At 36.7% G+C, this 25,972-nt stretch overlaps 2 protein-coding genes across 6 annotated transcripts in view; one reads left to right on the top strand and one right to left on the bottom strand.

Moving 5' to 3' along the window:
- The window catches only part of LOC101739053 (F-box/WD repeat-containing protein 7), a 31,750-nt gene extending 15,314 nt beyond the window's left edge, over positions 1-16,436 (top strand). For both annotated transcript variants that reach the window (XM_004933132.5, XM_012696326.4), the window contains 7 exons: positions 445-593; positions 2,224-2,439; positions 5,097-5,385; positions 5,898-6,079; positions 8,268-8,493; positions 11,156-11,366; positions 11,570-16,436. In XM_004933132.5, coding sequence (XP_004933189.2) covers positions 445-593; positions 2,224-2,439; positions 5,097-5,385; positions 5,898-6,079; positions 8,268-8,493; positions 11,156-11,366; positions 11,570-11,856 — 1,560 coding nt within the window. In that variant the 3' untranslated portion in view covers positions 11,857-16,436. The remainder of the gene's footprint in view (positions 1-444; positions 594-2,223; positions 2,440-5,096; positions 5,386-5,897; positions 6,080-8,267; positions 8,494-11,155; positions 11,367-11,569) is intronic.
- A 1,865-nt stretch (positions 16,437-18,301) lies between these two features.
- LOC101745447 (protein bric-a-brac 1) overlaps positions 18,302-25,972 on the bottom strand; it is a 353,458-nt gene continuing 345,787 nt past the window's right edge. For 3 of the 4 annotated variants that reach the window (XM_062670678.1, XM_062670672.1, XM_012696345.4), the window contains 3 exons: positions 25,257-25,520; positions 24,337-24,506; positions 18,302-23,667 (listed from right to left, as the gene is read on the bottom strand). In XM_062670678.1, the coding sequence (XP_062526662.1) occupies positions 23,206-23,667; positions 24,337-24,506; positions 25,257-25,520 (896 nt within the window). In that variant the 3' untranslated portion in view covers positions 18,302-23,205. The remainder of the gene's footprint in view (positions 23,668-24,336; positions 24,507-25,256; positions 25,521-25,972) is intronic. The other variant, XM_062670679.1, reaches the window with a different exon arrangement.

The following is a 25,972-nucleotide window of genomic DNA, read 5'->3' on the forward strand; positions in this document are numbered from 1 at the left end:
ACGGGTGGTCCCGCGCTGGTCTCAAATTGCATTTCTCTCTTACATTTGTTTACATATTTGAACGAATAGATGTTTTTGTATAGCACGGCGATATTATTTAGGTATATACTAGCTGACCCGGCAGACTTCGTAGTGCCTCAATCGTCGATAAATAAAAAGACCTAAACGTTTTTTATAAAATAAACTTAAAACAAACAAAAGGAATTCATCCGACGGGGGACACATCAAAACAAAATTGTTGTTTTTATTTAATTTCGAGCATTTTCATATTAATATACCTTTTAAACCTTCTCTGGACTTCCACAAATAATTCAAGACCAAAATTAGCCAAATCGGTCCAGCCGTTCTCGAGTTTTAGCGAGACTAACGAACAGCAATTCATTTATAAAAGTTAATTTAATATATAGGGATCAGGTTCTTGGCAACTCCGTTTTTGTTTTGCAGAGGAAGCGACGTTACGAGCCGTCTCCGCCGCATACGAGCAAAAGGTTTTGTGCGGACAGTCCCCCGGGGCAGGAACGGCAGCTCGTCCCGGGCGGCAGCGGTCAGGGAACCAGCCTGGGTAATCCCGAGATGAAACAGTGGCTCAATAGGTAAGAAACAAAAGTTTCGATATTTGCAAGTCAAGCCTCTCAGTAGGTGGATTATAAATTAGTTCATAGCTTCGTTAAATTCCTCCCACATAATATACTGTATAAAAATAAATTAATAATGGTTTACTAGTTATATTTGTATTAAAAAGTGAAGTTGTAGACTCCCGTTAATGGTACATAAAATTAATGTTATGATGAACTAGCTTTTGCCCGCGTCTCCGTCCGCGTGGAATAGTTACTTTGGCATAACGCTAAATTTTACCCCCCACTTCAATTACGTAGAAAATGAAAATATTTTTTAATAATAGAATGTTAAGGAAGCTATTTAAACCCCTATTTTGAAACATTCTTAATTGGTGCTCCACTTGTATTGGTCTTACAAGGAAAACAAGGAATTTTTCAAATCGGACCAGTAGTTCCTGAGATTAGCGCGTTCAAACAAACAAACTCTTCAGCTTTATAATATTAGTATAGATTAAATAATCAAGCTTCGTAGCTGTTTTTCTCCTGAGGACAGTTTATTGGAATTACTTGGTGATCCAATTGTAATTTGTTGTTTTTTTAAATGCTACTTATTTTTGAGAGAACACTCGGGTCAGTTTCTAGAAAGCTTAGCTGTATATTTTTTAAACATATAGTTAAAATTAGAATAGGAAACTATTGTAAGAGTTTTAATTCTACGTGTAACAGTCACGATCTACCAAATTCTATAGCAACTTTCTTATTGTAAGGAAGAGACAAAACGTCCTCTTTAATATCCCATAAACTAAAATCATCAATCAAACAACCGTAATTTTTTTTAATGATTAAATAATTTCATCAAATTTAGCGAAAGAAATTGTTTTGAGAAATACGACCACAGTGAACTAGGTCCATGATTCGTCATCTTGTTACGACCAGTTCTTGTTAATTTGTTTTGTTCGGAGTCAGCTCGAACGCTGCTCGCTTGCGTTTTGTTATTTTAACCGTATTAATAATTTAAAGGTAAGTGCAGAAAGCAACTGATGAGTAATCGTTTTGCAATTTTGTTTAGGTTAATTTTAGTGAGGTCACATTTAAAATTCGAATTTGGCAATTTAATATTTTCCATTGTTGCAATGTAATTGTGCGTATGTATGTGTGTGGCTATCCCGTTAGCTACAGTTTTTTTTCAGAAAATACATTCTTGAGACGCATTCATGAATGACCACCACGTTGAAGGATTAACATCGTCTAATTAATAATGATAATCCTCTCCCCCCTCAATAACGTAGGGCGTATTTTAAGCCCGTACGCGTATTTATCATCATCCTACATAGCTTCAGCTTAGAGTGTGGGCAGCTAGATCGTTCACCCATATAAAAGAACCACTATATACTTCAACACACCTATTGTTTGAAAGCTCTAAAAGTCTAAACGAAATGCGCACACGCCCTAAGTTTTATCGTCTGGCGTGTCGTATTTCTCCGCGAGCTGGATTCTAGTTATCCTTATAACAATAGCAAAACCATAGTTCAGTTTCAGTATAACGTCCACTAGCATCAAGTGTTTTAATTTGGCTTCGCACAAGTTGTATCGGGCACGCCGTCTGTCTTCACTGATCGGTCCAATATCGTTCTGATTTAATATCAATTGAATTTGTTTCGCTCAGATTCCAATCGTGGACGAACGCCGAAAGGATACAAGCCATTGACGCGTTGATCAGTCGTTGTGCGGCCAGCCAAGTACGGCACATGATGAAGGCGATCGAGCCACTTTTTCAACGGGATTTCATCTCGCTCCTGCCCAAGGAACTGGCCCTTACCGTTTTAGGGTACCTGCAGCCGATGGACTTGCTGAGAGCCGCCCAAACTTGCCGATACTGGAGGTAAGTTAATTTATCATTCTTATGTTTGGGTGCTTGAAAGTGCTTGTTTCATTGTGGGAGCCTTAAAGATGCGTTTTGTTTGAAGTGTGTTCACAATTGTTTAATTTGGTAGACTGTTCATATGTTTCACACTGTTGGTAATGTTCGTCACTATTATGTATGATAATAATTAATTATAGGCATATTAAAATTATGTCGCGTAATCTCTTCTGTGAAACAATTTTCCTCGTATAGTTTATCATAGATCACGCAATAACCGATTAATTGAAGTATCTTGTGATTTTAATATGCCTTTTAAACGAAAACGTTACACGCGAATTGAAATTTTCAATTTAAGATTGATTGATTTTTTGAAGAACTAGCAGAAGTATTTATTTGAGTTGTTTGTGAAGTGTTTTAATATTAGAAATACGATTAAAGTAATGACTAGTTTCGAAAGATTTATGTATGTAGTTCGATCATTTCTCAAACTAAGACGATTCACTTAATTAATTCATTCATTTGCTTCAGTAAAACCGCTAAGACTGGGTGCTTATCAATTGCAATTAAAAAGGAAATTGAATCGATCGACAGTAGGTCAGAGACGAATATTCGATGTGAATTTAGTTCGTCACTCCCAACTAAAAGAAATACTTTGTTCTCAAGTTCTCAACCTACTTTAAAATCATTTTGTACTTATTCGTTCTATTTTATGATTACAATTTAAATCAGGACGAACGAATAATATCTGCGTTACATTTTTTTTTTGTTTTTGTCTCCACAACAAACAGTGGGATCATATTCGAGTTTTGTTTTAAATTTTCTGTATAAACAATGACGATTCTGATAAATATAAGATAGAGGATCACTACGTGAGCGCATAATGTGTTGTATTACACAGCAATCACGTAACTATAAACAAAGCGTCAACTTTCTTATTGTAAATATAATAATTGCAGATATTATGTTTTCGTTATATATGTATATATATGCTATCAAAGTTAGGGCTTAAAGGTTTAAATGTGCTATCAAAGTTAGGGCTACCACTGTTCAAGTATGGGGGTTAAATCTTATGTTTGTCTGAATAAAATTAAATGTGGTTTTTCTTTTCAATATAATATACAAGAGCAATAAGTCTGCGGGACAGGAAGTCTGTTAACATGAGAATATATATATTGTTTTCAAGATTGAATAATCTGACACTCCAAGTCAATTGAATCGAGAATCTTGAGTAGGATAATAATGGGTTCAATTTATTGCTTCTTACTAGCATGATTCCAGTGCCTTTGTATGAGAATATCTTATTCACAAGGAGGTCGATTGAGTTGTTTACGAGAAATAATATTATTGGAGATTCCATTGAAAAGAGTATTAAGACAAAATAAAGTTAAAGTAGGATTACGAATATGAATTTGGAAACATTCACCAAAACTGAACGGCCCACACGAATAATTCTTTCAGTACTTTGAATATTTCTCGAATAATCTTTCTTTGATATTCGAGCACAATGCGAGTATAACCGAAGTTTCTATATTTAAATAGCTCAATACTCGTTTCTGCATGAACTAGCGTTGTAAAAGGAAAGAAAACGTTTTAAATGTTTACCAAAATAAAGTTGCAACGATTTTGTAGCAACGTGTGTTGTTGCACGCGCGGGTGGAGACCACGTATGTATGTATTGAAATAGATTGGACTTGAACACAATGAAATTGCGAAGGTCGCGGTATTTTTCGCACAAACTTAAATACTATACTACCCACTTTAAATGATATTATTGAGCGAATACTTATAGTACGTAAAGAGAAAACAAAAAAAAAATATCGGTAAATAAAACGGACAAATATAAGAAAATAAAACAAACCGCTGAAATTGTTTCAACGGTTATTTCTCACGAGAGCTTTGATTCGTTTTGAAACCGGCGTAGCAGTTCATTCGCGGTATTATTTCATAAACATATAATGTATATATATGTACATACATATATATAAATATTCTGACATCGACAGGTATGTTTAAAATATTTTGAGGTGCTTTAGAGACTTAAACCCGAAGGTGGCGGCAGTATTGAGCTCTCTGTGGTTCTGGTGCCATTTTCTGGTCGAATTTTATTATCAGCGTAACTATTTAGTTTAAATATCGAAGCCCTAAAATCATTGTTTAATGAAATGAAATTCTCCACTCGAAGTCTCATTAAAGTTGAATTGAACCATAAAGGTTGCACTGTACTGCGAATGAAAGCACACTGTTTGGGACAATTTCATTTCTCGTTACATTGTTTTTTTTTGTTACGTTCGTCTATGAAAGTCTTAATATGTTCTTTGAGTCTGGTTTTCTCTTCTAGTCACTTTTAGCGATTGTTGACTGTTAACCTAGATTTTGTATAACCATTTATTCATATGATTATTTTAATAAAAACAAATAGATCACGTTTACCATGTTTCCATTATTCATTCACATCATTATTCTTTGAGCGTTTAGTACAGCTTTCAGTGTTTCTTTTCGTTCAGTAAACATAGTAGTTGCCCCTCGTTTTGGTTTGTTTAGATTCTAGCTGATGTCACTGTTTTTTTAAGGTCTCAATAACATGTATGGATTTTTCTTCAGGAAAGGTACGTAATTCTTTCAAAAACAAACAAATTATTCGGAACGTTCTAGAACAATCCAATCTTATTCGGTAGGTTCCTAGCTGATGATAACCTGCTCTGGAAGGAGCAGTGCCGTCGCATTGGTATCACCACTCTGAAGAAGACTCCTCGTTCGCTTCCCCGATGCGCGAGTCCGTGGAAGGCGGCTTACATGCGCCAGTATCTGATAGAGGACAACTGGCTTCACAAGCCGGTCAGCAACCCTATTGTGATGCGGGGCCATGATGATTACGTCATAACTTGCCTCCAGTTCTACGGGAATCGTATCCTGAGCGGGAGTGACGATGCCACTTTGAAGGTCTGGTCGGCTATAACTGGCAAGGTAAGGTTTGTGTGATCACATGTGATGATTTCTTTATGATTCACGATTTACAAATAAAATATACTGGGTGTTAGGAGACCGCTTCCGAAAACCAAAATTTTGTACCTACAAAGCTGTAAACTTTTGGAGTGCGGTATCTGCGCCGCGCCGGTATGCGCGTAAAAGACGCCGCGTCCGTGCGTTCGTTGATCCGAGCATCAGTTGTTTTCGAATTTGTGTTTCATTGCCGGTTTTTTTTTTGGTAAGGTGATGTATTTTTATTCAAACTATCGTTTCATTTAGCTGTAGTAACTTGATGGAGCGTCAATAATGCTAATAAAACGTTTTAAAAATGTTTTTTTTTAAAATCAGTATCGATTTTTTTCCGTCCCATCATCAAAGGTGTCATTAGTACTGTCGTCTGTCTTCGTTTTTGGAAACGGTCTCCTAACACCCAGTTAAGGTGAAGTAAAAATTAGAGCGGACCGTCTGTTGTATGATGAATCGTTAACAAGAGTTGATTTCTCCTTTAGTGTCTCCGTACTCTAGTGGGTCACTCGGGCGGGGTGTGGTCGTCGCAAATGATCGGTGACTTGGTGATCAGCGGCTCGACCGATCGAACCCTGCGCGTTTGGAACGCTAAGAGCGGACAGTGCTTGAAGGTGCTCGCCGGTCACACGTCCACCGTACGTTGTATGCATCTGCATCAGAACAAGTATGTCCTTCAATTATAATATGTATTCTCTTCTATCAGTGACAAAGCGAATTCATTATTTTATATTTCTTTTTAGTTTTTATTTCTTAAACATATAAGTTTTGTGTTAACGGTACTTTATACATAAATTATTTTCTATTGAAATAAAATCTCGTATGGCTTAGAATCAGAGGAAGTGTGAAAGTAGTCCCGGTAATATACAAATTAAAGAGCGGACGGTATAGACATGTGATGCGTAGAAGATGCATGTGACTAGGAGATGTATGAAAATAGTAGTGCAAGGTAGAAAGGGAAGAGGTAGATCGAAGAAGACATGGATGTAGTGTGTGAATGACGATATGAGAGAGAGAGAGAGGAGTGAGTGTTGAGATGACGGCTGATAGAAGAGAATGGAAGAAAAAAACTTAGCTGTGCCGACCCCACCTAGTGGGATAAGGTGGACAAAAAAAAGATTGCTTAGAATCACTAGGATATACGATTACTGTTTTAAGGTATACACCCCTATTTTTTAATTAGTACAAAAAATTTAACTGGGCTCTAAGTATCTTTAACTAATCATATTTGTGTAGTTAAAAAATAAAAAACGCTAAGTCTCAAAACTGTCCACAAAAATACGTAATAACTGGTAAATGCTAAATAATTATAAAAAAATCAATCAATGACCGATAGTAGGTACGGGCGGCGGGGTTTGGGTACCTACGGGGCGCTGCTCCATTGATAAATTCCGGGAAACTCAAGTCGAAGCCCACCAACCACCCCTTGTCCCTCTGCGCCCGCGCCGTGCTCCGACGCAACAACGACAAAAACAGTGCTAAATTGTTATCGGAAGTGTGCGCATGCTTTTTTTCGTTGCAACAGTTGTTTGTTTAAGTTTTCCCTGACGCGATGGCTTATCAGTTCACATCACGGGAGTATGTAGCTATGCTTCGTGCGTACTTTTTGAGTGGAGAAAACGCGAGTGCAGCTGTACGTATGTACAGGGAAGACACCCAAACGCTCGACAGCCAAATGTGCGAACCGTGGTAAATGCTTACCAGCGTTTACTAGATCACGGTTCATTCCACGCACGGTCACCTACGTACGTCAACAACGAGGAAGACCGGCGTTGTCACAAAATCTGTACGACGATGTACTAGCGTATTTTGAAGAGGATCCCCGGCGGAGTACAAATTACGCTGATCGACGGTTTAACATCAGCCAGTCATGTGCCTGGAAGATTATTAATAAGGCTGGATTACATCCATATCACTACAGGAAATCTCAAGAATTAACGCCCATGGACTTCTTTTTGTGGAGTGTAATTAAGAGACGTGTGCACAGAAGCGAGCGAATTAGGCTCGAACGATTAAAACAGCGCATATTGGACGCTATTCACGAAGTGAAAAGACAGAGAAGCGTACTTCTCTCGTTAAAAACAATTTAATGAAACGAGCCCGTCTGTGTATTAACAATAGCGGCGGACATTTCGAAGGACAATTGAAATACTTGTAAGTTTAGTAAATAATACCTATGTAAATAATTATTGTAAATAGCACCTGATTCTAACTTCATAAATATGCCAAAATTTCTCTTTTCTTTTAGTACAGAATACCTTATTTTATTGTAATATTTGTTTATTGTTTTCTAATCACATACGTATTTAACTAATTGTAAAAAGGTAATTTTGCCGGTACTAAGCCCGGATGAATATGAAGGAGAGGTTAGAATTTAGAAAATTAAATAAAGTAGGTAACTACATCACATGTTCTTTTGTTTCATTTTATTGTCTAAGACCATCTACGTCACAAGTGCGACAGTACGAATGCGAATGAGTAGGATGGAATACCATCAATGAAGTTCAATGAACTAATGAATGGATTGTAAAGTAATATGTCCATGATTTCAGTGAGATTTTTTACAATAAACAAATGATAATAACTTTGTTATTTAAAGGTATTATGAGATTTTTCCGTCACATATATGATAATAATGTCTTCCCTAATATGTCCTTAAAATTTTTGTACCAGTTATAAAATAATGGTGTATAAGCGTTATACCGTTGTTATAAAATTGAAAAAAAAGACATATTAATAAATTGAACTAACATCGCGAATGATGAATCGATTGAAGCAAACGAAATGCGAAATGTTTATGAGAACAGAGAGTTTGACATTGATAGGTAAACACGAACGTTCACTTGTCCGTTCAGGGTCGTGTCCGGTTCCCGGGACGCCACACTCCGCGTGTGGTCGATACCGGACGGCCGCTGCCTGAGGGTTCTGGTCGGACATCTGGCTGCCGTACGTTGCGTACAGTACGACGGTAAGGTGGTCGTGTCCGGCGCGTACGATTACTTCGTCAAAGTATGGAATCCTGAGACCGGTGAATGTCTACACACACTGGCTGGACACACTAACAGGGTGTACAGTTTGCAGGTGAGTAATGAATTTTTTTTGTTTATTTCTTATTTAGTTGGTTGTCTTTTTCTTATACAGAGGTCGCTACGAACGTCCATACTACGTACGGTCTGTACAAAAAGTTATTATTTTTTATTTATTTATTGTTAAATGGGCGGACGAGCTCACAGCCTGATGTTAAGTGGTTACTGGTGCCCATAGACTTCTATACACCTTGAGATATAAGTTCTAAGGTTTCAGTATAGTTACAACGGCTTGTCCGCCCTTCAAACCGAAACGCATTATTGCTTCACGGCAGAAATAGGCGGGGTGGTGGTACCAACCCGCGCGGGCTCACAAGAGGTCCTACTACCAGTAATTACGCAAATTGTAATTTTGCGGGTTTGATTTTTATTACACGATGTTATTCCTTCACCGTGGAAGTCAATCGTGAACAATTGTCGAGTACGTATTTCATTAGAAAAATTGGTACCCGCCTGGGATTCGAACACCGGTGCATCGCTCAACACGAATGAATGCACCGGATGTCTTATCCACGACTACTTACTTCGGACTAATGCTTCTACAATTTTAACGGAATTTTTGAAAACCGTTACAAAACATGAATTCTCCCATAAAACTAATTTACTTTTTAAATATTATTTTCGCCTTTACTAGCATTTGAGCTGTGCTTTAGTTTTTAAAAATGTCGCCTTCTCCATTAAATCGAGTCATTAAGGGAACGGCTAATGAAAAAATACGCGAATTCTGCACGTCATCTATAAATTAATAATATCATCGAACGAATGTGGACGAAGATCTGAAAATTTAATTTTGAAGCTACAAGACTTCTTCTTCTTGCTTCGGTTTCCTCAATACTGAGGGTCGTGACCGCCTCTTCGCAACAAGAATTTATTCCGGATCATTCCACGCCATTTGCTCCTATCTGCCGCCGAGTGTAGAGCATCGTGAACTGTGGTGTCGAGGGTAGTGCGGATCTGGTCAGTCCAACGTGTCGGGCCTCTGCCTCGTGGTCTTCTTCCCTCCACATTGCCGGTCACCATTAGCTTCTCTAAACTGCCGTTATCCTTTCTTGCAATGTTGCCAAAGTATTCCCCAATTCTACGTCGGCAGATGGTAGATAGCCTCGTCTTTATTTGGAATTCATGGAGGATCAAGACGTTGGTGCGACGTGCCGTCCGGAGAATTCCTAACATCTCTCGTCAGCATCATATCTCAAATGCATAAATTCGGTCACGATCGGCTTTCTTCATGGTCCAGGTCTCTGCGCCATATAAGAATATGGAGAATACTAAAGTGCGTACAAGATTGCTCTTGGTTTTCAAAGAGATGATTTTATCGTTTCATATCTTATTAAGTTGCGCCATGGTTTCCTTTGCCATTCCGATCCTTCTCCGTATCTCATTTTCGCACGAGCCGTCACAACTGATGTTTGCGCCCAAGTATACAAAGTTATACAGATACACAAACGTACAAGATAAAAGAGACAAGAGAGACAAAAGAGACAGAAACACAAAGGTATACAGAAAATACAAGTAAACATTCGAAATGCGAGAGGAGACTCTTAATGACACGTGCAGTCGTACGATTCGAAATCCTAGCGCGATCTTGGCTTTGTACCGCGCTAAAATGCTTTCAACTGGTGGTAGGATTGTGCTACTGGTGGTAGGACCTCTTGAGAGTCCGCCCGGGTAGGTACCACAACCCTGCCTACTTCTGCCGTGAAGCAGTAATGCGTTTCGGTTTGAAGGGTGGGGCAGCCGTTGTAACTATATTTGAGACCCTAGAACTTATATCTCAAGGTGGGTGGCGCATTTACGTTGTAGATGTCTATGGGCTCCAGTAATCACTTAATACCAGGCTGTGAGCTCGTCTAAACAATAAATAAAAACAAGAGTACCTATTGCGATCGATATTTAAATAGAGAACACGAACGCAGTTCACTTGACCGATTAATAATGTAATTAATTGTTCGATATGTTTGCAATAACAAATTTTATCTCGGTCGTTGCTTCTACACGTGATGCAATCTGCGAACAACATATTTGATGATCGCATAGGCCGAAATAGAACGTCGCATTTTAGATAAACAATACCTTTGACATCGGATCTATTTTAATTAAAAAAAGAGAAAACAAAAACCATTATGCGTACTCTCATGTGGCCTCTTTTATCTTTATAAAAACTCGACTAAACTGAAATGAATACCGCGTTCTTAGCTTAAAGCACTGTTGACGATATCCGGCTAATAACAGAATTATAAAGAAGATTATGCTCCTGTTCGAATCATTGTAAAGCGCACAAAATGCGCACTTAGTCTCTTGGTCATAAACGATGAAGGAACAATATATTACGATAAAAATAAAATCTTCATAAGTGTGCTTCTTTATGTTTAGCCAAAATATCAAATATTAATTACAAATTATTTATAAAATAAACTTAAAATATAAGTTCCTTTTCCTTTGAACGGTATTTACCGGTAACCTATTTCGTACGAAATAAAGTTCATAATAGGTTTCCTATTGTGTGAACTATTCCTAATGTGTCAACAACTTAAGATGTGGGGTCCGTGTGGTTTAAAGTGACTTTTCAACAACGCGTTTCGTGAACACTCCTACCTACTTACGATGTCCAAAAATTAAATGTTAATGTTCAAGTAAAATATTCTGTGTTCGAATAGTTTGACGGTAACCATGTCGTGAGCGGATCCCTGGATACTTCTATCCGGGTTTGGGACGTGGAATCCGGTCAGCTGAAACACACGCTCATCGGTCATCAGTCCCTTACTTCTGGCATGGAGCTGCAGTCCAATATCCTTGTCTCCGGCAATGCTGATTCTACAGTTAAAGTGTGGGATATCACGACGGGACAGTGTCTGCATACCCTTGCCGGTCAGTATGTAGAAAACTAATTTATAATATGAGACTAACGGAGAATGTGACTTGTCAATTTAATTTTAGATTCAATTTAATGATTATCGAAAAACAGCCTTTATAGTCAAATAATTACTAATAAAAATTTAAATTTTAACAGAGAAACGTTCTTGATTTTTTAAATACATATATTTATATATATACGCGACAATACGTTACAGGTACGAACAAACACCAATCGGCCGTCACTTGCCTTCAGTCGTCGAATCGCTTCGTGATCACGTCCTCCGACGACGGCACCGTCAAGCTGTGGGACGTTCGAACCGGCGAGTTCATACGGAACCTCGTCGAATTGTCATCGGGCGGCTCCGGAGGCGTAGTCTGGCGCATCAAGGCGTCCGCGACCAAACTCATATGCGCGGTCGGCTCTCGTAACGGAACCGAGGAGACGAAACTCCTGGTGCTCGACTTCGACGTGCCCGGGGCCTGCCGCAAGTGCGACGAATAGCATCGACTGAATCAGCGTCGTATTAGGCGCTACGCCAACTTGTACGCCCCCTGGCACTGCTGATTTGACCTCCCCCCAACCCCCCTCGACACGCGCACGATCAAGCATTAATCAAAGACATTTACCAAATAGAAAATTAGTGCCCGCTTCTGTTATGTCCTTCGTGTTCAATGGTGATTTGTTATGATCCTGAATATCCGTACTTATACTAACTAGCTGCTTCGTGTCTTGCTAATTAAACGTGAAAAATCAAATATGAACTTATTAGAAACATAAAAGATTATTAAAAAAACAATGGACTCCGTTATCCTAAAATATGTAATAATAGATAAAAATAAATAAAATATATTGTAGCAATACAACTAACGTATCGATATTTTACGAAATGACACCCTGTAATATCATATCATCAACAGATACTGTTTTTACTAAATACCGGAACATTCTATTTTCCATACAGCGTACGGCAATGAAAAGAAAATTTAAGAAATGAGAAGAAAATTTAAACACATTAAATTTCTATTATTGAGTCTAGCAATCGTAATAAACTTTAAAATCTCAAATTTAATTTTATAAAACATCTATCCAATTTGGTTAGATACGTTAAAGCTGACATTAGACTGACTAAAATTTTTTTTTTTAAATCTTAATACAGACGCTGTAGTTATAAATGTAATATCATAAATATATTGTCAGAAATTTTCCACATCCATCAATAATCGATTAATGCATTCTCATTATCTTCAGCACTTAACACTATTCTTGGTAAAGATAAATAATAAACAACTGTTTCAGAATTTGAACTTCCATGATCTCTTGTAGTACTCATTATTTATAGTCTAGATTCTAGATATTATTGGGATCCCTCCATTGATTGGTACTCCGAGCAAAACATTCGGAATATAAGTTTATAATAGTTTTTGTTATTTTATATTATTATTATAATTCTATTTATACTAAAAATACAAATGTATATCAGCTATGCGAAATTTGTGTTGTAGAGAAAGTTGAATAAAAAATAAATTATCTATTACATTACTGCCATTAAGAGGATTGCCAATCAATAATTGTATAGTTTACCCTAACGCAATGTAAAAAGAGTCGAATCCGGAAAATATGCAGGACACGAAACTGTCATCGGACACGAGGGCCTCCTTTGAAACTGTAGCGTCGTTTACGGACAAACGAATCGTCCACGTACGTATACGTACGCACATGCACGTGTACGTATGCACATGTACGTATAAGTACGCACATGTACGTGTAAGTACACACACGTACGTGTATATAGGCACATGTACGTACGTGGTCTATGTCTCGTCTCAATGTACCGTCTCGTCGCTCACTTGTGTTCTAACTGAATAATTAATAGAAATGTTCACATGAATCACCATATCGTGAACACTGTTCATTCTGAATGCGAGTGAAGATTGAATGTGAGCCGTTTGTATTCTTAATTTGTGAAATTAACTATTTAAATGTTAAATGTCTGATAGTTTTCGGAGAACAAAAAAAATATGTATTGCACACGTCGCGTTTTTGTTGTACTTTTTAATGTTTATTGTAACGGTGAGTGTTTGAATGTTGCTATTATTCGATTGAATTGGCTTTAATGTTGAATGTTACTTGAAATTTTATACATATCTAATTGATTTCCTTACAGTATAAGGGTATGCTTCTAAAAGTACAAAGAAAAACGATAGCAATATCTGTCAATTTCTGTTTTTTTAAAAGCTTCTTTACGGCTTTAGAATGTTAAAAGTATTTTAAATGTTTATTATTCCATATATAAAGACGCTAGTTTGCAAGCTAATGCAATATTGTAACGTTAGTGCCCATTTATATACAAGTTAGTTTTATAGTAACGTTATCTCAATAAAAACGCTTCGTGTGACCTTTTTAGAATTTAATGTTAAACATCCTATGTAAGTGTACAAATATTCTAAATAATGGATTTAATAATATTCTAAAATGCTTGATCGTAATATCGATCTCTAGTGCAACGAACAGGCTACAGGCAGGGGTTGGTTCTTGTCGAAATTGTACACTTGACGTGCAAATAATCGATCACATAAAATTATATTGAGAACATCCGATCGCCCTTCTATATCGATTATGTTGGTCGCGAGTGTACCCTTAGTGGATGTAACTACCCACCGGGACTTTACTAAGAGGTAAATGGACAGTTTTAAATAATAATATAATAAATATATAATATGTTCAGAGTAACTCATGTGTACACAATATATAGTATTCACTACATTCGATTACAGTACATGCCATTATGTGTAAAAAGCGTTTAATTCGAAAAAAGAAAAATATGTTGGTTATGTTAAAATGTCGCTGCAATCGCTTTAGTTTTATTTTATCAGTATCTTTCGAATATACAAAAGCGAAAACAATAGAAAAAACGGTTTATTTTTTAAGAAATCTTTCATTTGGTTATACCTTCGATTGATTGCCTTAGTTAAATTATTATAAGATTTCAACTCTGCAAATCGTTTCACTGTTTGGTAACAATTTACAGTTTTATTATAAATTCTTGTGAACACGTCATTTTTTTGGTGTCATTGCGTGTGTCAGCTAATCTTTCGTGTATTTTCTAACAATATGAATGAATTGAGTTTTGTAAGTTAAAGAAAGTAACATTGACGAATACATATGTCCTTTTAATAAATGACGAAGGAAAATTTTAATTAAAAATTTGTGTATTTTTATAACATTGATTTAATTTGAGCTTACCGAAGTTCAGTATACTGTTTTACTTTTCGTTTATTATGTTTCTTACTGCTGCGATAATATATAATGTGTACTCATATATTTATATATTAAAAGACAGATTATATATAGATACATCTATACAAATATATAAACCATTTATAAATGGCCAAATCAGAATATATTTATCGCTTTGAAACATAACTATCTAAGTATGATTAGTACTCACCATTATATTCATTTACCGAATTTTAAGGAAGTAGTAACTTAATCTCATGTAAACGCCGTGTTAAAATAAATAAATTGATAAAAATAAATATAATAAAAAAAAAAACAAAAAAAAAAAACATAAACGGTTAAATAGTTGTCCGTAGCTATTATAATATTATGTTCATAGTTTTTAATACTTCTAATGCGCCAGTTCTAAGACGTTAATTTTATTGAAACAAAACTTTATTTCACATATATTTTAACGTGTCGAATGTTTCTGTCTAAAGTAACATGTGACGTATGTTTTGGGAGGTTATATTGTAACTTTTTTTTTTTTTTAAACACTTATGTTCCGTTTTGTCAACAAAACTCCGTTTCCGTGTATACCGTAAAGAAGAACTCGAATACCGGATGTGGTGTTTGAATAGACTAGTATTCTTATTATTATTATTATTGTATTGTATCTTGATCAGTATAAAATTGTCTACTCAACACTGGCAAGTATTAGTAGCTGTAATAATAATCTAAAAAGAAAGGCTCTCTGCGATGAGAGTCGTTCAATTATTGGAAAATACCATACATACAAATCTCGTATCCGTTTCACCGTATTGTATTTTTAATAATATTTGTATATATGTTTTTTTTTTTTCATTTCTTATTTCTTCAAAAGGTATTAAAAATGGGCGTTACTTGTGACTAAATAATATCGAAAGCGGTATTGTGGCTGTATTGTTAAAAATAATTAAACGAAGACTGAAGCGTAGGTATAGTATATTTAAAGTATTAAATTTAGACATCTACTGATACATCACACAATATTTCTTTTTTTTTTTTTCTTATTGCTAAGCATAATATTTTATATGTATTACTTTCTTGTTATTAGTTTGTAGCGAAGACGACTAATGTCGCAACGGTAATTCTTCGACAATTAGTTACGGATTTATTAATAGATTAGTTTTTACGAGTAATGTTTAAGTTGTATTTGTCAATGCCGTAGACATTATGAGATTACAAAGTAACGTATGTGTTCTTTTTTCTTAATATTTATGTAAAAATGTTGTTGAAACTTACAATTTTACGAACGAATTTGAATTTTTTATTTAAAGTTTTTTTTTTATTTTTACATTTGAGGAACGTAACTTGATCGCGTAATTATAAAGTCGCATCACAATATTTATAATCGTTTACTAAGTAGTTCAAACTGTCACATTTGATTGTAATCATTTTGATTGTTTTATTTGTAATCTCACACTGTGTATGAGTGTTTTTAAATAGACAAAAAAAAATAAATGTAACACCAACTTACCCTTTGTGTGTACGTAGGGATGGCACGTGAGCGACAGTACCGTCATTATGTATATTAATTACTTTTTAATTATTATTTTTCTTTAGGTCGATGGAAATAAATTGTTATTTGAATCACAATTGTATTGGCTTTTCATTGGATGCATTGTGCGAGGCGTATTAATTCTTTGTCTTAGTTTTATTTAACTCTCTAAATGCGTTCCCATTATTTTTTCTTAATTGGAATTTGCCCTTAGTGTATTTTTTTTGATCAACGGTTTTCAGTTGTTATTATTAAATTTTAATTTCCTTATTTTTGCGTTTAATATAATGATTATTGATTAATAAAGTTCATTCGTTTTCAATTTTTTGTTGGTTTTTTTTTTCCGCAATATTTGCATATTTTCCCTAGTTTTACCAACTCTGTCCGTGTAGTGAAATATTCTATTTTTCTAAATGAAAAAGTACTTGATTTTAATTTTTCTAATTTTTCTTCTATGAAGGTTTCATTTTCATCGCCATGATCGAAATTTCAAGAGCCTTCCGTATTGAAAATCGTTCTGTCACTGAATAGATCTATAATACGGTTCTCTCTCGCCTTCCTCCTTGCGTAGATAATCCTCAATGCGGTCTGTGGTCTCCCTAAACCCTCCGGCCCTGCCTATTCTCGGCTGCGCGGATGGCATCGTGAACTGAGGTTTTTAGAGTAGAGCGTATCTGATCCGAGCAGCGTACTGGACGTTACATTTAGGTCTTCTACTATGTTTATAATTCGGAATATATAATATTCATGGGCTCGACATTATCTGTTCATTTTGGTGTTTTTATTATAATTTTTTTATTGTATATATGGTTCAACGAGCTCATAGCCCACCTGGTGTTAGGTGATTACCGGAGCCCATAGACGTCTATAACGTAAATGGCACCACCCACCTTGAGATATGAGTTCTAAGCTCTCGGTATAGCTACGGCTGCCCCGCCCTTCAAACCGAAACGCATTACTGCTTCACGGCAGAAATAGGCGGGGTGGTAGAAACCTACCCGTGCAGACTCACGGGACGTCATAATAGGTGAAGAGGTGCACCTGAGACCGTGCAGCAACGTTCCCTACTGTGATCGCCAACCGGTATTTAGGTACTGGTGGGTTTTGTTTTTCTTTTTCCCTTACGTAATCGCTGGTAGCCTAAGAAGCCATTCCAGCTACTCTCGGAGAACTGGTGGTATAGAGTATAGTAAAACCGCATGCAGCTCCATCCTATTTATATTTACAGAGAAGCAGTGATGCGTTTCGGTTTGAATTGTGTGCTTAGTGTGAGTTTTTTAACGTTCTCGATAGCGTAAAAGTAACTCAAATTTGTATGCAGTTGGAACAGCGCCCCTAGCGGCAAACGTAGGCAAACGTTCCAAATCTATATAAATTTGAATTAACTTTAACGTTATCGAGAACGTTAAAAAACTCGCACTAAGCGTACTGATTTAATACCTACAATTGAGATTTCGATCTCATGGTTCATGTTGGGTGGCAGTTTGTTTGGGGCTCACCGACTCTGAATTATTGAGGAAAGTTATCTCGATTCGAACAATGGATCTGGCTAGACCCAGGGTAATGATGGTCTTTAAAGTATAATATTGACACTGCAGTGCATCCGTAGCCGAAATAAGTAAGTCGGGCGCAAGAGTGTATCTGTTTTGGACCCCCGAGAAGCTGGGCAAGTTGACTATTGAAATTTAAAGGCCATACCATATCAACATATGAATTCCGGTACATAAGTTCAGGACTGCTCTAGCCCAAAGCAAATTTGACCTCAAATAGTAGGTAGGTACTTCATGAACGAACAATAAACTAATACGCAATTCAATAGACCGTTGGAGGCACCCCTGACATTTGTTTAGGTTCCTTAAATTACGTTTTGTTTTAGTAATATTCTTGTTACGATAGCCGAATTGGCATTTGCATAATTTATGTACTTAGTATCTATTTTTTGGGAGCAACAGAAAGCGCTGGAAAGTCGTTTTAACCTCTGGACGTTTATTTTTGTGCCTATAACTTCTTACTAGAGTGGGTACTTTAATTTTAATGCCTTTTTAAGCAACTGAACACGTGGCCGACATTTGGTCCCCAATAAGAGCACCTAACAATTTGTTAATATTGTATTGTTATATAAATTACTTTAACTAATATAATATAATATTTGACCCAGGAATCGGAAAAAAGGTTAGAAATAAAACGACATTTTTTTTTGCTCTATTTGTATATTTATTGTATTCAATCCGACAATGTGATGATAACAAACTTAAATAGGTAATAATAAATTGAGACAGTTAGATACACAATAATAATTTAAATAATCGATCGTCAATGAAACAATCGCTATTACGGATATTGTAAATTATTATAGAACATCAACTAATCATATTGAAACACCAATCGTAAGAAGTTGTACTTGACAAAACACTGCTATCAAACATTTATCTCACGTTATAGAATTTAATAATTACGGTATTACATTAACATTTAGTCGATTATTAGTTTAAAATTAACATCAATAACGTCAACTACAGCCATACATTGATACACAGCAGTAAATATAAGTATTAATGAAAAAAATGTTCCATCATACACATGCAGCTTGCTTACATTACTGCAACTAAACATAATTTACCAACTATTATACATAACAAAATGTTTAATCAGGAACACAATGTGATATATTAATAAAGAAAAAGGATAATCTTAAGCAACAGTAACTCAGTAAGGGATTCCGTCCGCACGCGTGACAACGCCGCGTCCCGACAACACAAGCGCGCGCACGATGTACGACTCATTATCTTGAACTAACATTTATTTTATACATTAAATTAAATCTAACATTAATGAATAAGTAGACTGTAATCTGAATTTGTTTTTGTGACCCCTATAACATATGTACCGTGAGATTGCAATACAAGATCTCTTAATATCTCAGTGTTCCGCCAAAAACTTAAAATTTATAATACTGAAACACAAAATCATGAGCTACATAATCTGTTGAAATGTTGATATGAGTCTTGTTTAATACGAACTGCTCACGACATTTAAAAGGGAGAAATATTATAATGTTGTCGCCAAAATGCTTAGTGACATTGTAGTCACAGGGGCGACATAAACAATACAGCCTATTCTGAATCTAAACATTTTATTACAGCTAATCTTTGATCTAAACACACATTAAGATTGACATCTAGAAACATTGAAGTGATATTCATATTATATTATATTTAGTTACATTTACGATTGTTAAAGGAAAGTTCACTATAGATTCACAATAGGCTTTGGTGGATAAAACATTCATGTCAAATGCAATATTTTCCTGAGAGCCGAAAGCAATGGTAATACTTACATTACAATACCTTAGGATACCCACCAACATTACTACATAACTAAACAGTCATCAAGTTCACAAGATCGTATTATAATATAACTTTTTGGTAATAACATTTAGACTACGCGGGCAGGTTTGATACATTAAAATATTTTGAGCCCGTCACGGCGTATAATTAATTAAACTAAACAAAAAATATAAATATTATAAAATGAATATTTACTAGGAAATACAAAAAAAATATAATCACGTAAAACAAACATTAGATCATTATTTTTTAAAATACATTTATCACATACAGTATAAGGAAATGAGAATATTTTTGTCATGTGGATAAAACACACAGTGTGAATCGCCAGTAATCATACGTAATAAAATTAACTTTCTAAAAAAATATAATTGTATTTAATATTAATTATTACAGACCAAAACCGCCTCTTTAGGTATGCAGTAATACTATCGTATTATAATCATTTATCGCGAAATAAATGTCAGCTAATACATTCATAAATAAATTACAACTACAAAATCCACATTGCGATACGAAATATATGAACTGACCGTAAACACAGTTCTTCGAATGGCACTTTGCTATGTCTGTATTCCAATGGATTTTAGTAATTAACTTTGAAATAAATAAACAATATGAAAATACATTTTTGACGCCGAATATCTCAACAAATACTTGCCTCTCAGGGTATTACCACATCGGCCGAATACATATTTAAATATATATTAATTTATATATTTTTCTATATAATAGTCATATGTATTTAATTTTCATATAATAATTTTGAATTTTAAATATCCTAACTCTTAGTCAAGCACGTTTTAAGCGGACTAGTGGCAGCAGCTCGACGCCTTATTTTGTTTACGCTGGCATAGTGTTTAGCGCCACGCGCCACCACCCGTCATGTCACGTCACGTTGCGTCGCGGCATATCGCGACACGCCACGCCACGCACCGTCTGCTGCCACTGCTCGCCTTCTGCCTACCTTCGCCGCACATATCCCAACACTTACTGTGGTCAAAAATTTTGGAAGGCACTTTCTACTTTTCAAAAATTTTAAATTTTAATTTTCCTTTTTGAACACATTAGCCTAGACTTATACAATAGAAAATATGCGTAGTAACATTTACCAATAATTACGCAATTCATCCGAAACGTATAGGCCATATAATATTTTCAATAATTTAGGAATTCATCTTCACATTTCAAAACGCGTAGCCAAATACATTCAGTGCTTGTTCTTGACCTGAATTGCGGTTAATTTAATTTTCAATTAATTCTTTTTTAAATAATTTGGTCTTTTTTATACACTAGTTCCAAACTTTAACCGAATCAAGTAATGCGAATACCAAAATAATAATGAAGTATCAAGGCCACTTGGAGACTTATTATAAACATGCTAGTACATGCGTATGCGACGAGACTTACCCGGGAGCCAACGAATCGACACCCTCCCCACAACACAATATATTAAATATTAAAATGCCAACGATCTTTGCCAACAATATCTAGATGGTATACCCTTGCGGCAAGAATGTATATTTATTTTTCACCGAAACATTTAAAACAATCTTAGAATCGGGGAAGATATTCATAAAACAAATTTGTACATAATAATGAATAGTTCCAATTACGCCCTGCGACGGTGCGGACCGCCGCCACTACACACAGCAACACAGCTAATCTAATTAGATTGAAATGTTAAACCTATCTACGCTTAGGTATTAGACCAAAACGCCTGAATGACGTTACATTCAGTTTTGGCGATTAAGGTGCTTCTAAAACTAACGCGGAGCAGACACGACTATAATGCTGATTATTTAATTAAAATATCATATTTTAACGTTTACGGACAAACACATCGAAAGCATTACGTTTAATATTCCTAAAACGCTGCGACACATGTGTGCCATTTATATAATATGTGTCCAATGTAATTATTCAAAATACTATTATAATTTATATGATTTGAAAATAAACGCTGACGGAGACGACAGTGCACTTTATCAGACTAACTATTTGAAACTGTATATAGCTCTCTTGAAGATCGAGACATATTGATATTTTAATGAAAAGCGAAGCTCCGCGATATCTTTGTATTTAGGCTAACATTTGGAACGAACGCTATTGGCTAAGGATACAACTATACATTTGGCGATCAGTAAGCCCACTCGAATGTATTGCCAGAGGCGACTACAGCCGGAGCCGGACTTGTGGACTGAGTTAGCGCTGTCGGAGTAAGCCACCGTGCCGATTGCACATCGTATCGATAATACTAAAAACTGGCGAGCGATCACATCGACCCCTACAATTAAGACATCGCAACGACCGGGAAGTGTACGCGGATTATAATACTACGGTGATTGTTCTATCAGATGCATATCGAAATATACGACACGATTATTGAATCGATAACGGAGCGCTAACATCGATACCACTAAGATCAAGCAGAGTACATTCATTACCGCTAAAGACAAACGGATATTCGTTTGAAGAAAGAAACAATTACACATCAATTTACACACATCTAAAGTTAATTTAATATTAAATTCTTACACACGTACACGTAAGGGGGATCTCTTTGAAACTTTAGGTATACCAAACAGTCTTTTGGAATCGGGCCGAATAATATAATTTTGACATATCTACACATTCACAGATGATTCTATATTTGTAACATTTATAATTTAATCTTAAAACATTAAACGCTACATATTACACGAATAGAAATATATTATGTATGCACGTGTATGTATGTGTGCTTCTACATATTTAGGTCATCACGTATACCAACACACTACAGAGTGAATAGTCGCTTAACAATAGCCACTGGAAAATATGTTATCCACCTCGGACACTGGAACTAAACTCGAATTTATCGTAATAAACTTTAAAATAAATAAATTTGTAATAAGAATAACAAATACAGCTATTCACTCCGTACAATAAAAAAAATCATATTTAATTACTGCGATACTAATGAGACTCGCTTTATTGTACAAGTACTCAAAACGATTTAAAGAAATAAAAACAAGCATATTGCACGTCTGAATAATGCTTAATCGAAATAAAACGTAAAAAATTAAATTGTAAACATAATTTTAATTAATTGCATTCCGGGATTCCGAGCTGTTCGAATCCCTCGCGTCCCAGATCAGCGCCACCTGTGGCCGGAATGTTGCTTCACATACAATCACATCAATTCACGTCATGTCCGAAATAATTAAATTGCTGGCGGCATCTCAACAAACACACACCGATAAATAAAACTAAACATTAAAGACTACTACACAGCGAATATAGTATACCAAGTGTATGTATCTCTGAATAAGCAGCTTGTCATATTTTGCCGTCAGCAACTTTTTTCGTTTTTCACAAGAAGCTCAATGTTTATTTTTTGATAAACACAATGTCTTTATAATTCTCTCGTTTGAGATGGCGTCCGCAAGTTTGTGTTCTTTCTATTAGGTTCATATTAAACGCACACATATAATTTGAAGAAGGTTTCGTGGGAATTCTTGGGTGTTCATTATGAGCTCCCTGCGAAAAAATTTCAAACGACCGCGTGCAACTATTTTATGATTATTTATTTGATCGAAGCTTTTCAAGTTTCTCAGAGCTAAAATTATTTGCACGCGGTCGATAGAAATCGTTCCACGTTTAGTAGTAACGCACGGAGTGAGTGTTCGGGACGAAGTAGCGGTAAGCGGGCGGCGGCGGCGGCGGCGGCAGCGTCTGTGGAGCCGGCGCGCCCGCAGCCTCGCTTCATATCATGTCGGAACGGTCATCGGAGCCATCCAGCTCCATAGCACCGGCGGCCTGTCCGTTCCGAGTCGGCACCGGTGTCTTTGGCGGTCCCATATCGGTCATTTCCGGGATAATGTCGCGTTCTGCATAGCGACTTTCAGGTCGGGGCGATATGAACGGGCGGAATGGATCGGCGGGCTTCGCGGCCTCGAGCGTCTGGCTCGGGGAGCACATTGGTGATTCCAGGCTCGCGGAGAGCGGTGACGGCAGCCGCGGTGAGTGCATTGGCAGCGGAGGCAGGCCGAGTGGCGGCTGGTCCTGTGGGCGCTGCGCCGCCACCACCATGTTGCACATCTGACGGCGCAGCCCATGGGCCACGGCGGCTACGGCGGCGGCGGCGGCAACATTTGGAGACACGCGCTCTTCGCGTCCATTGCCGACCCCCACCGCGGTATATGCAGCCGGTGTCGGTGATCCATCCTGCAACAAAAAATCGAGCGCGTGAAATCGCTCCCGATCAACATTAGAACATTCAGCGGACAACGGACCCGGTCGTTTTATAACTCGGCACTGTAACTGGTACACACAGTACAGTTTCAAATATTTGCAAGCCGTGTTGTAAAACGCTCGTCGTCTGTTGTTAGCGTGAACGGCTTCTGATCTAAAATTGCCCGCGACACGTATTGTTCGTATGTTAACGTGCAGTCGTAAAGTTCGAGACATTAAAATACCACAAAATAATAGCGAACCCGCCGAGCCGATTAAATACAAATATAGAACTTCGCAACAGCACATTCGCAATACAGCAGGAAGAAAGAGACGTAACGAAGGCCACGATAAAACATAAATTGGTTCCATTTGAATCGCGACTCGAATGGAACGCACATCAAAACTGCCACACGAAGTACTCTTTTTAGAAGGATTCTTGCATCGACGTCGAAATTTTGTAGCACGTAGTTCAAGTGTATATGTTACAAGTCAATTCAAAGAAGCTACGAAGCGTCTCCACGTCGATGCGATGTTTCATGAGTTAGGGATCAGTACACACTGCACAGGACGAGTTCGGCGCTCCTAGAGCAATGCGCCGAGCGGTCGCGTGCAATGCTGGAAACGGGACACTGGGAGGTGGTGTGCTGCGTCAATACTAACCGTGATGGCAGGGTACGTCGGCAGCTCTAGTTCGCGGAGATGATGAGGATTAGCGTGCGGTGCCTGCGTGTCGCGGAATACGACCGCGCGGATAACTCCACGGATATGTTCATCGGGCCAGACGCCCAGCAGAATCCTTTGTGGGCGACCGCGTCCTTTTGGTCGCAGATCTGGAATACCCCACAATAATCAAATGTGAACACAAAAAAGCATTCGGAGCCAAGATTGCTTATTGCGAGAAAATTACACGATACAAAGATACCCCGAGTAAAATGTGTGTGTTAGAAGATTGATTTAATTCATAACAAAGGTTATCAGGAGTTCATTGAACGAAAAAAATAGTGCTCTAAATACATTTAATTGATAATTCATTGAGCGTGTCTTTAAAATGCTTAAAATTTAAATGTAATTATGGAAACACTATGTCATAAATTTGTCTTGAAGTTTCGCTCGACTTGACTTTATATCGTGTACATTCCCCTGAATAACATTATTATAATAAATTCATATTCTAGAAACACTTAAAACTGAAATACATATTCATGAAGTTTCATAGTATAATCGCATGTTACAGGAAATTCTTAAGTCTAGCAATCGCATTGCAGATAAGTCGCGGTGCTAATGCATACTTAATATTTTACGCCCGCACGTAATTACGACTAATTGAAATAATTTACGTTAGTTTGTTTTTAATTTTGTTGAAACCCGTTTTACTGGTCAAGTTCTGTAAGTTAATCAAGTTGAACCAAAGTGCCGGTCCATTATAATATAGTTATAACCAGTAATACGGCTTCACGAAAGTCGTTTATTCGTAGTTGGATGGGAATTATCTTTTGAATGTGTTGAAATAGCACGCGATTGTTAAGCGCGTGTTTATTCAGCACACTAATATGTATAATTTGGGATCATACTGTTCATACCTGCTCCACCATCGGCGCTGGGTCCGAGCATGTTATGGACGCGGTTGGCATACAGCACGAACGTCGGGTACGGGATGTCGTACTTCCTAGCCGCTTGGGAGAGAGACAAGCCCTCCTTCAGCACAGAGAAAATGGCCTCAGCCATAGTTTCTGGCCGCCAGGACTTGAGAGGACCGCGTTCGCGGAAACGCAGGTTGTGTACCAAGTTCTGGTTGGTGTTCCAGCATTTTTGCCACATCGACTGCAGCTGGTATTGGTAGCTGTCTGAAAATCGAAATTAATTTATGTTAGTCAAATACAAAAAAAATGGTTTAGCTCTTTTCCTTTGGGTTTTGTGGCATTTCTGATATAATACGTCATTATTTTTGTACAGTGACAAAAACAGTTTTCGAGATAACAAGATAGTCTTGGTAGTGTTGGTAATGGTAGTGGTGATATTATAACATTAACAGAATTGCGATTAAGAATATTAAAGTCGTTTTCTGACTTAACGTTAAAGAGCCACGGGATCGAACATTGTTCATGTATCAATTTGAAGAAAGATTTTAATTTATAATAACTACCTGCACAGAAATGAGGTTGATGAAGGTGTTTTTTTTTTTTCAATTTATATCTCACCTCTGAGATATGTCAATTCTGTTCAGTTTTTAAATTTTGATAATTAATTTTGACCCTTACGCCAATATTTCCACTTCTCTCCCTTAATACCAGTCTCC

The sequence above is a fragment of the Bombyx mori genome, chromosome 1 (assembly GCF_030269925.1).
Source record: "Bombyx mori chromosome 1, ASM3026992v2".
Classification (NCBI taxonomy): Eukaryota; Metazoa; Arthropoda; class Insecta; order Lepidoptera; family Bombycidae; genus Bombyx; species Bombyx mori.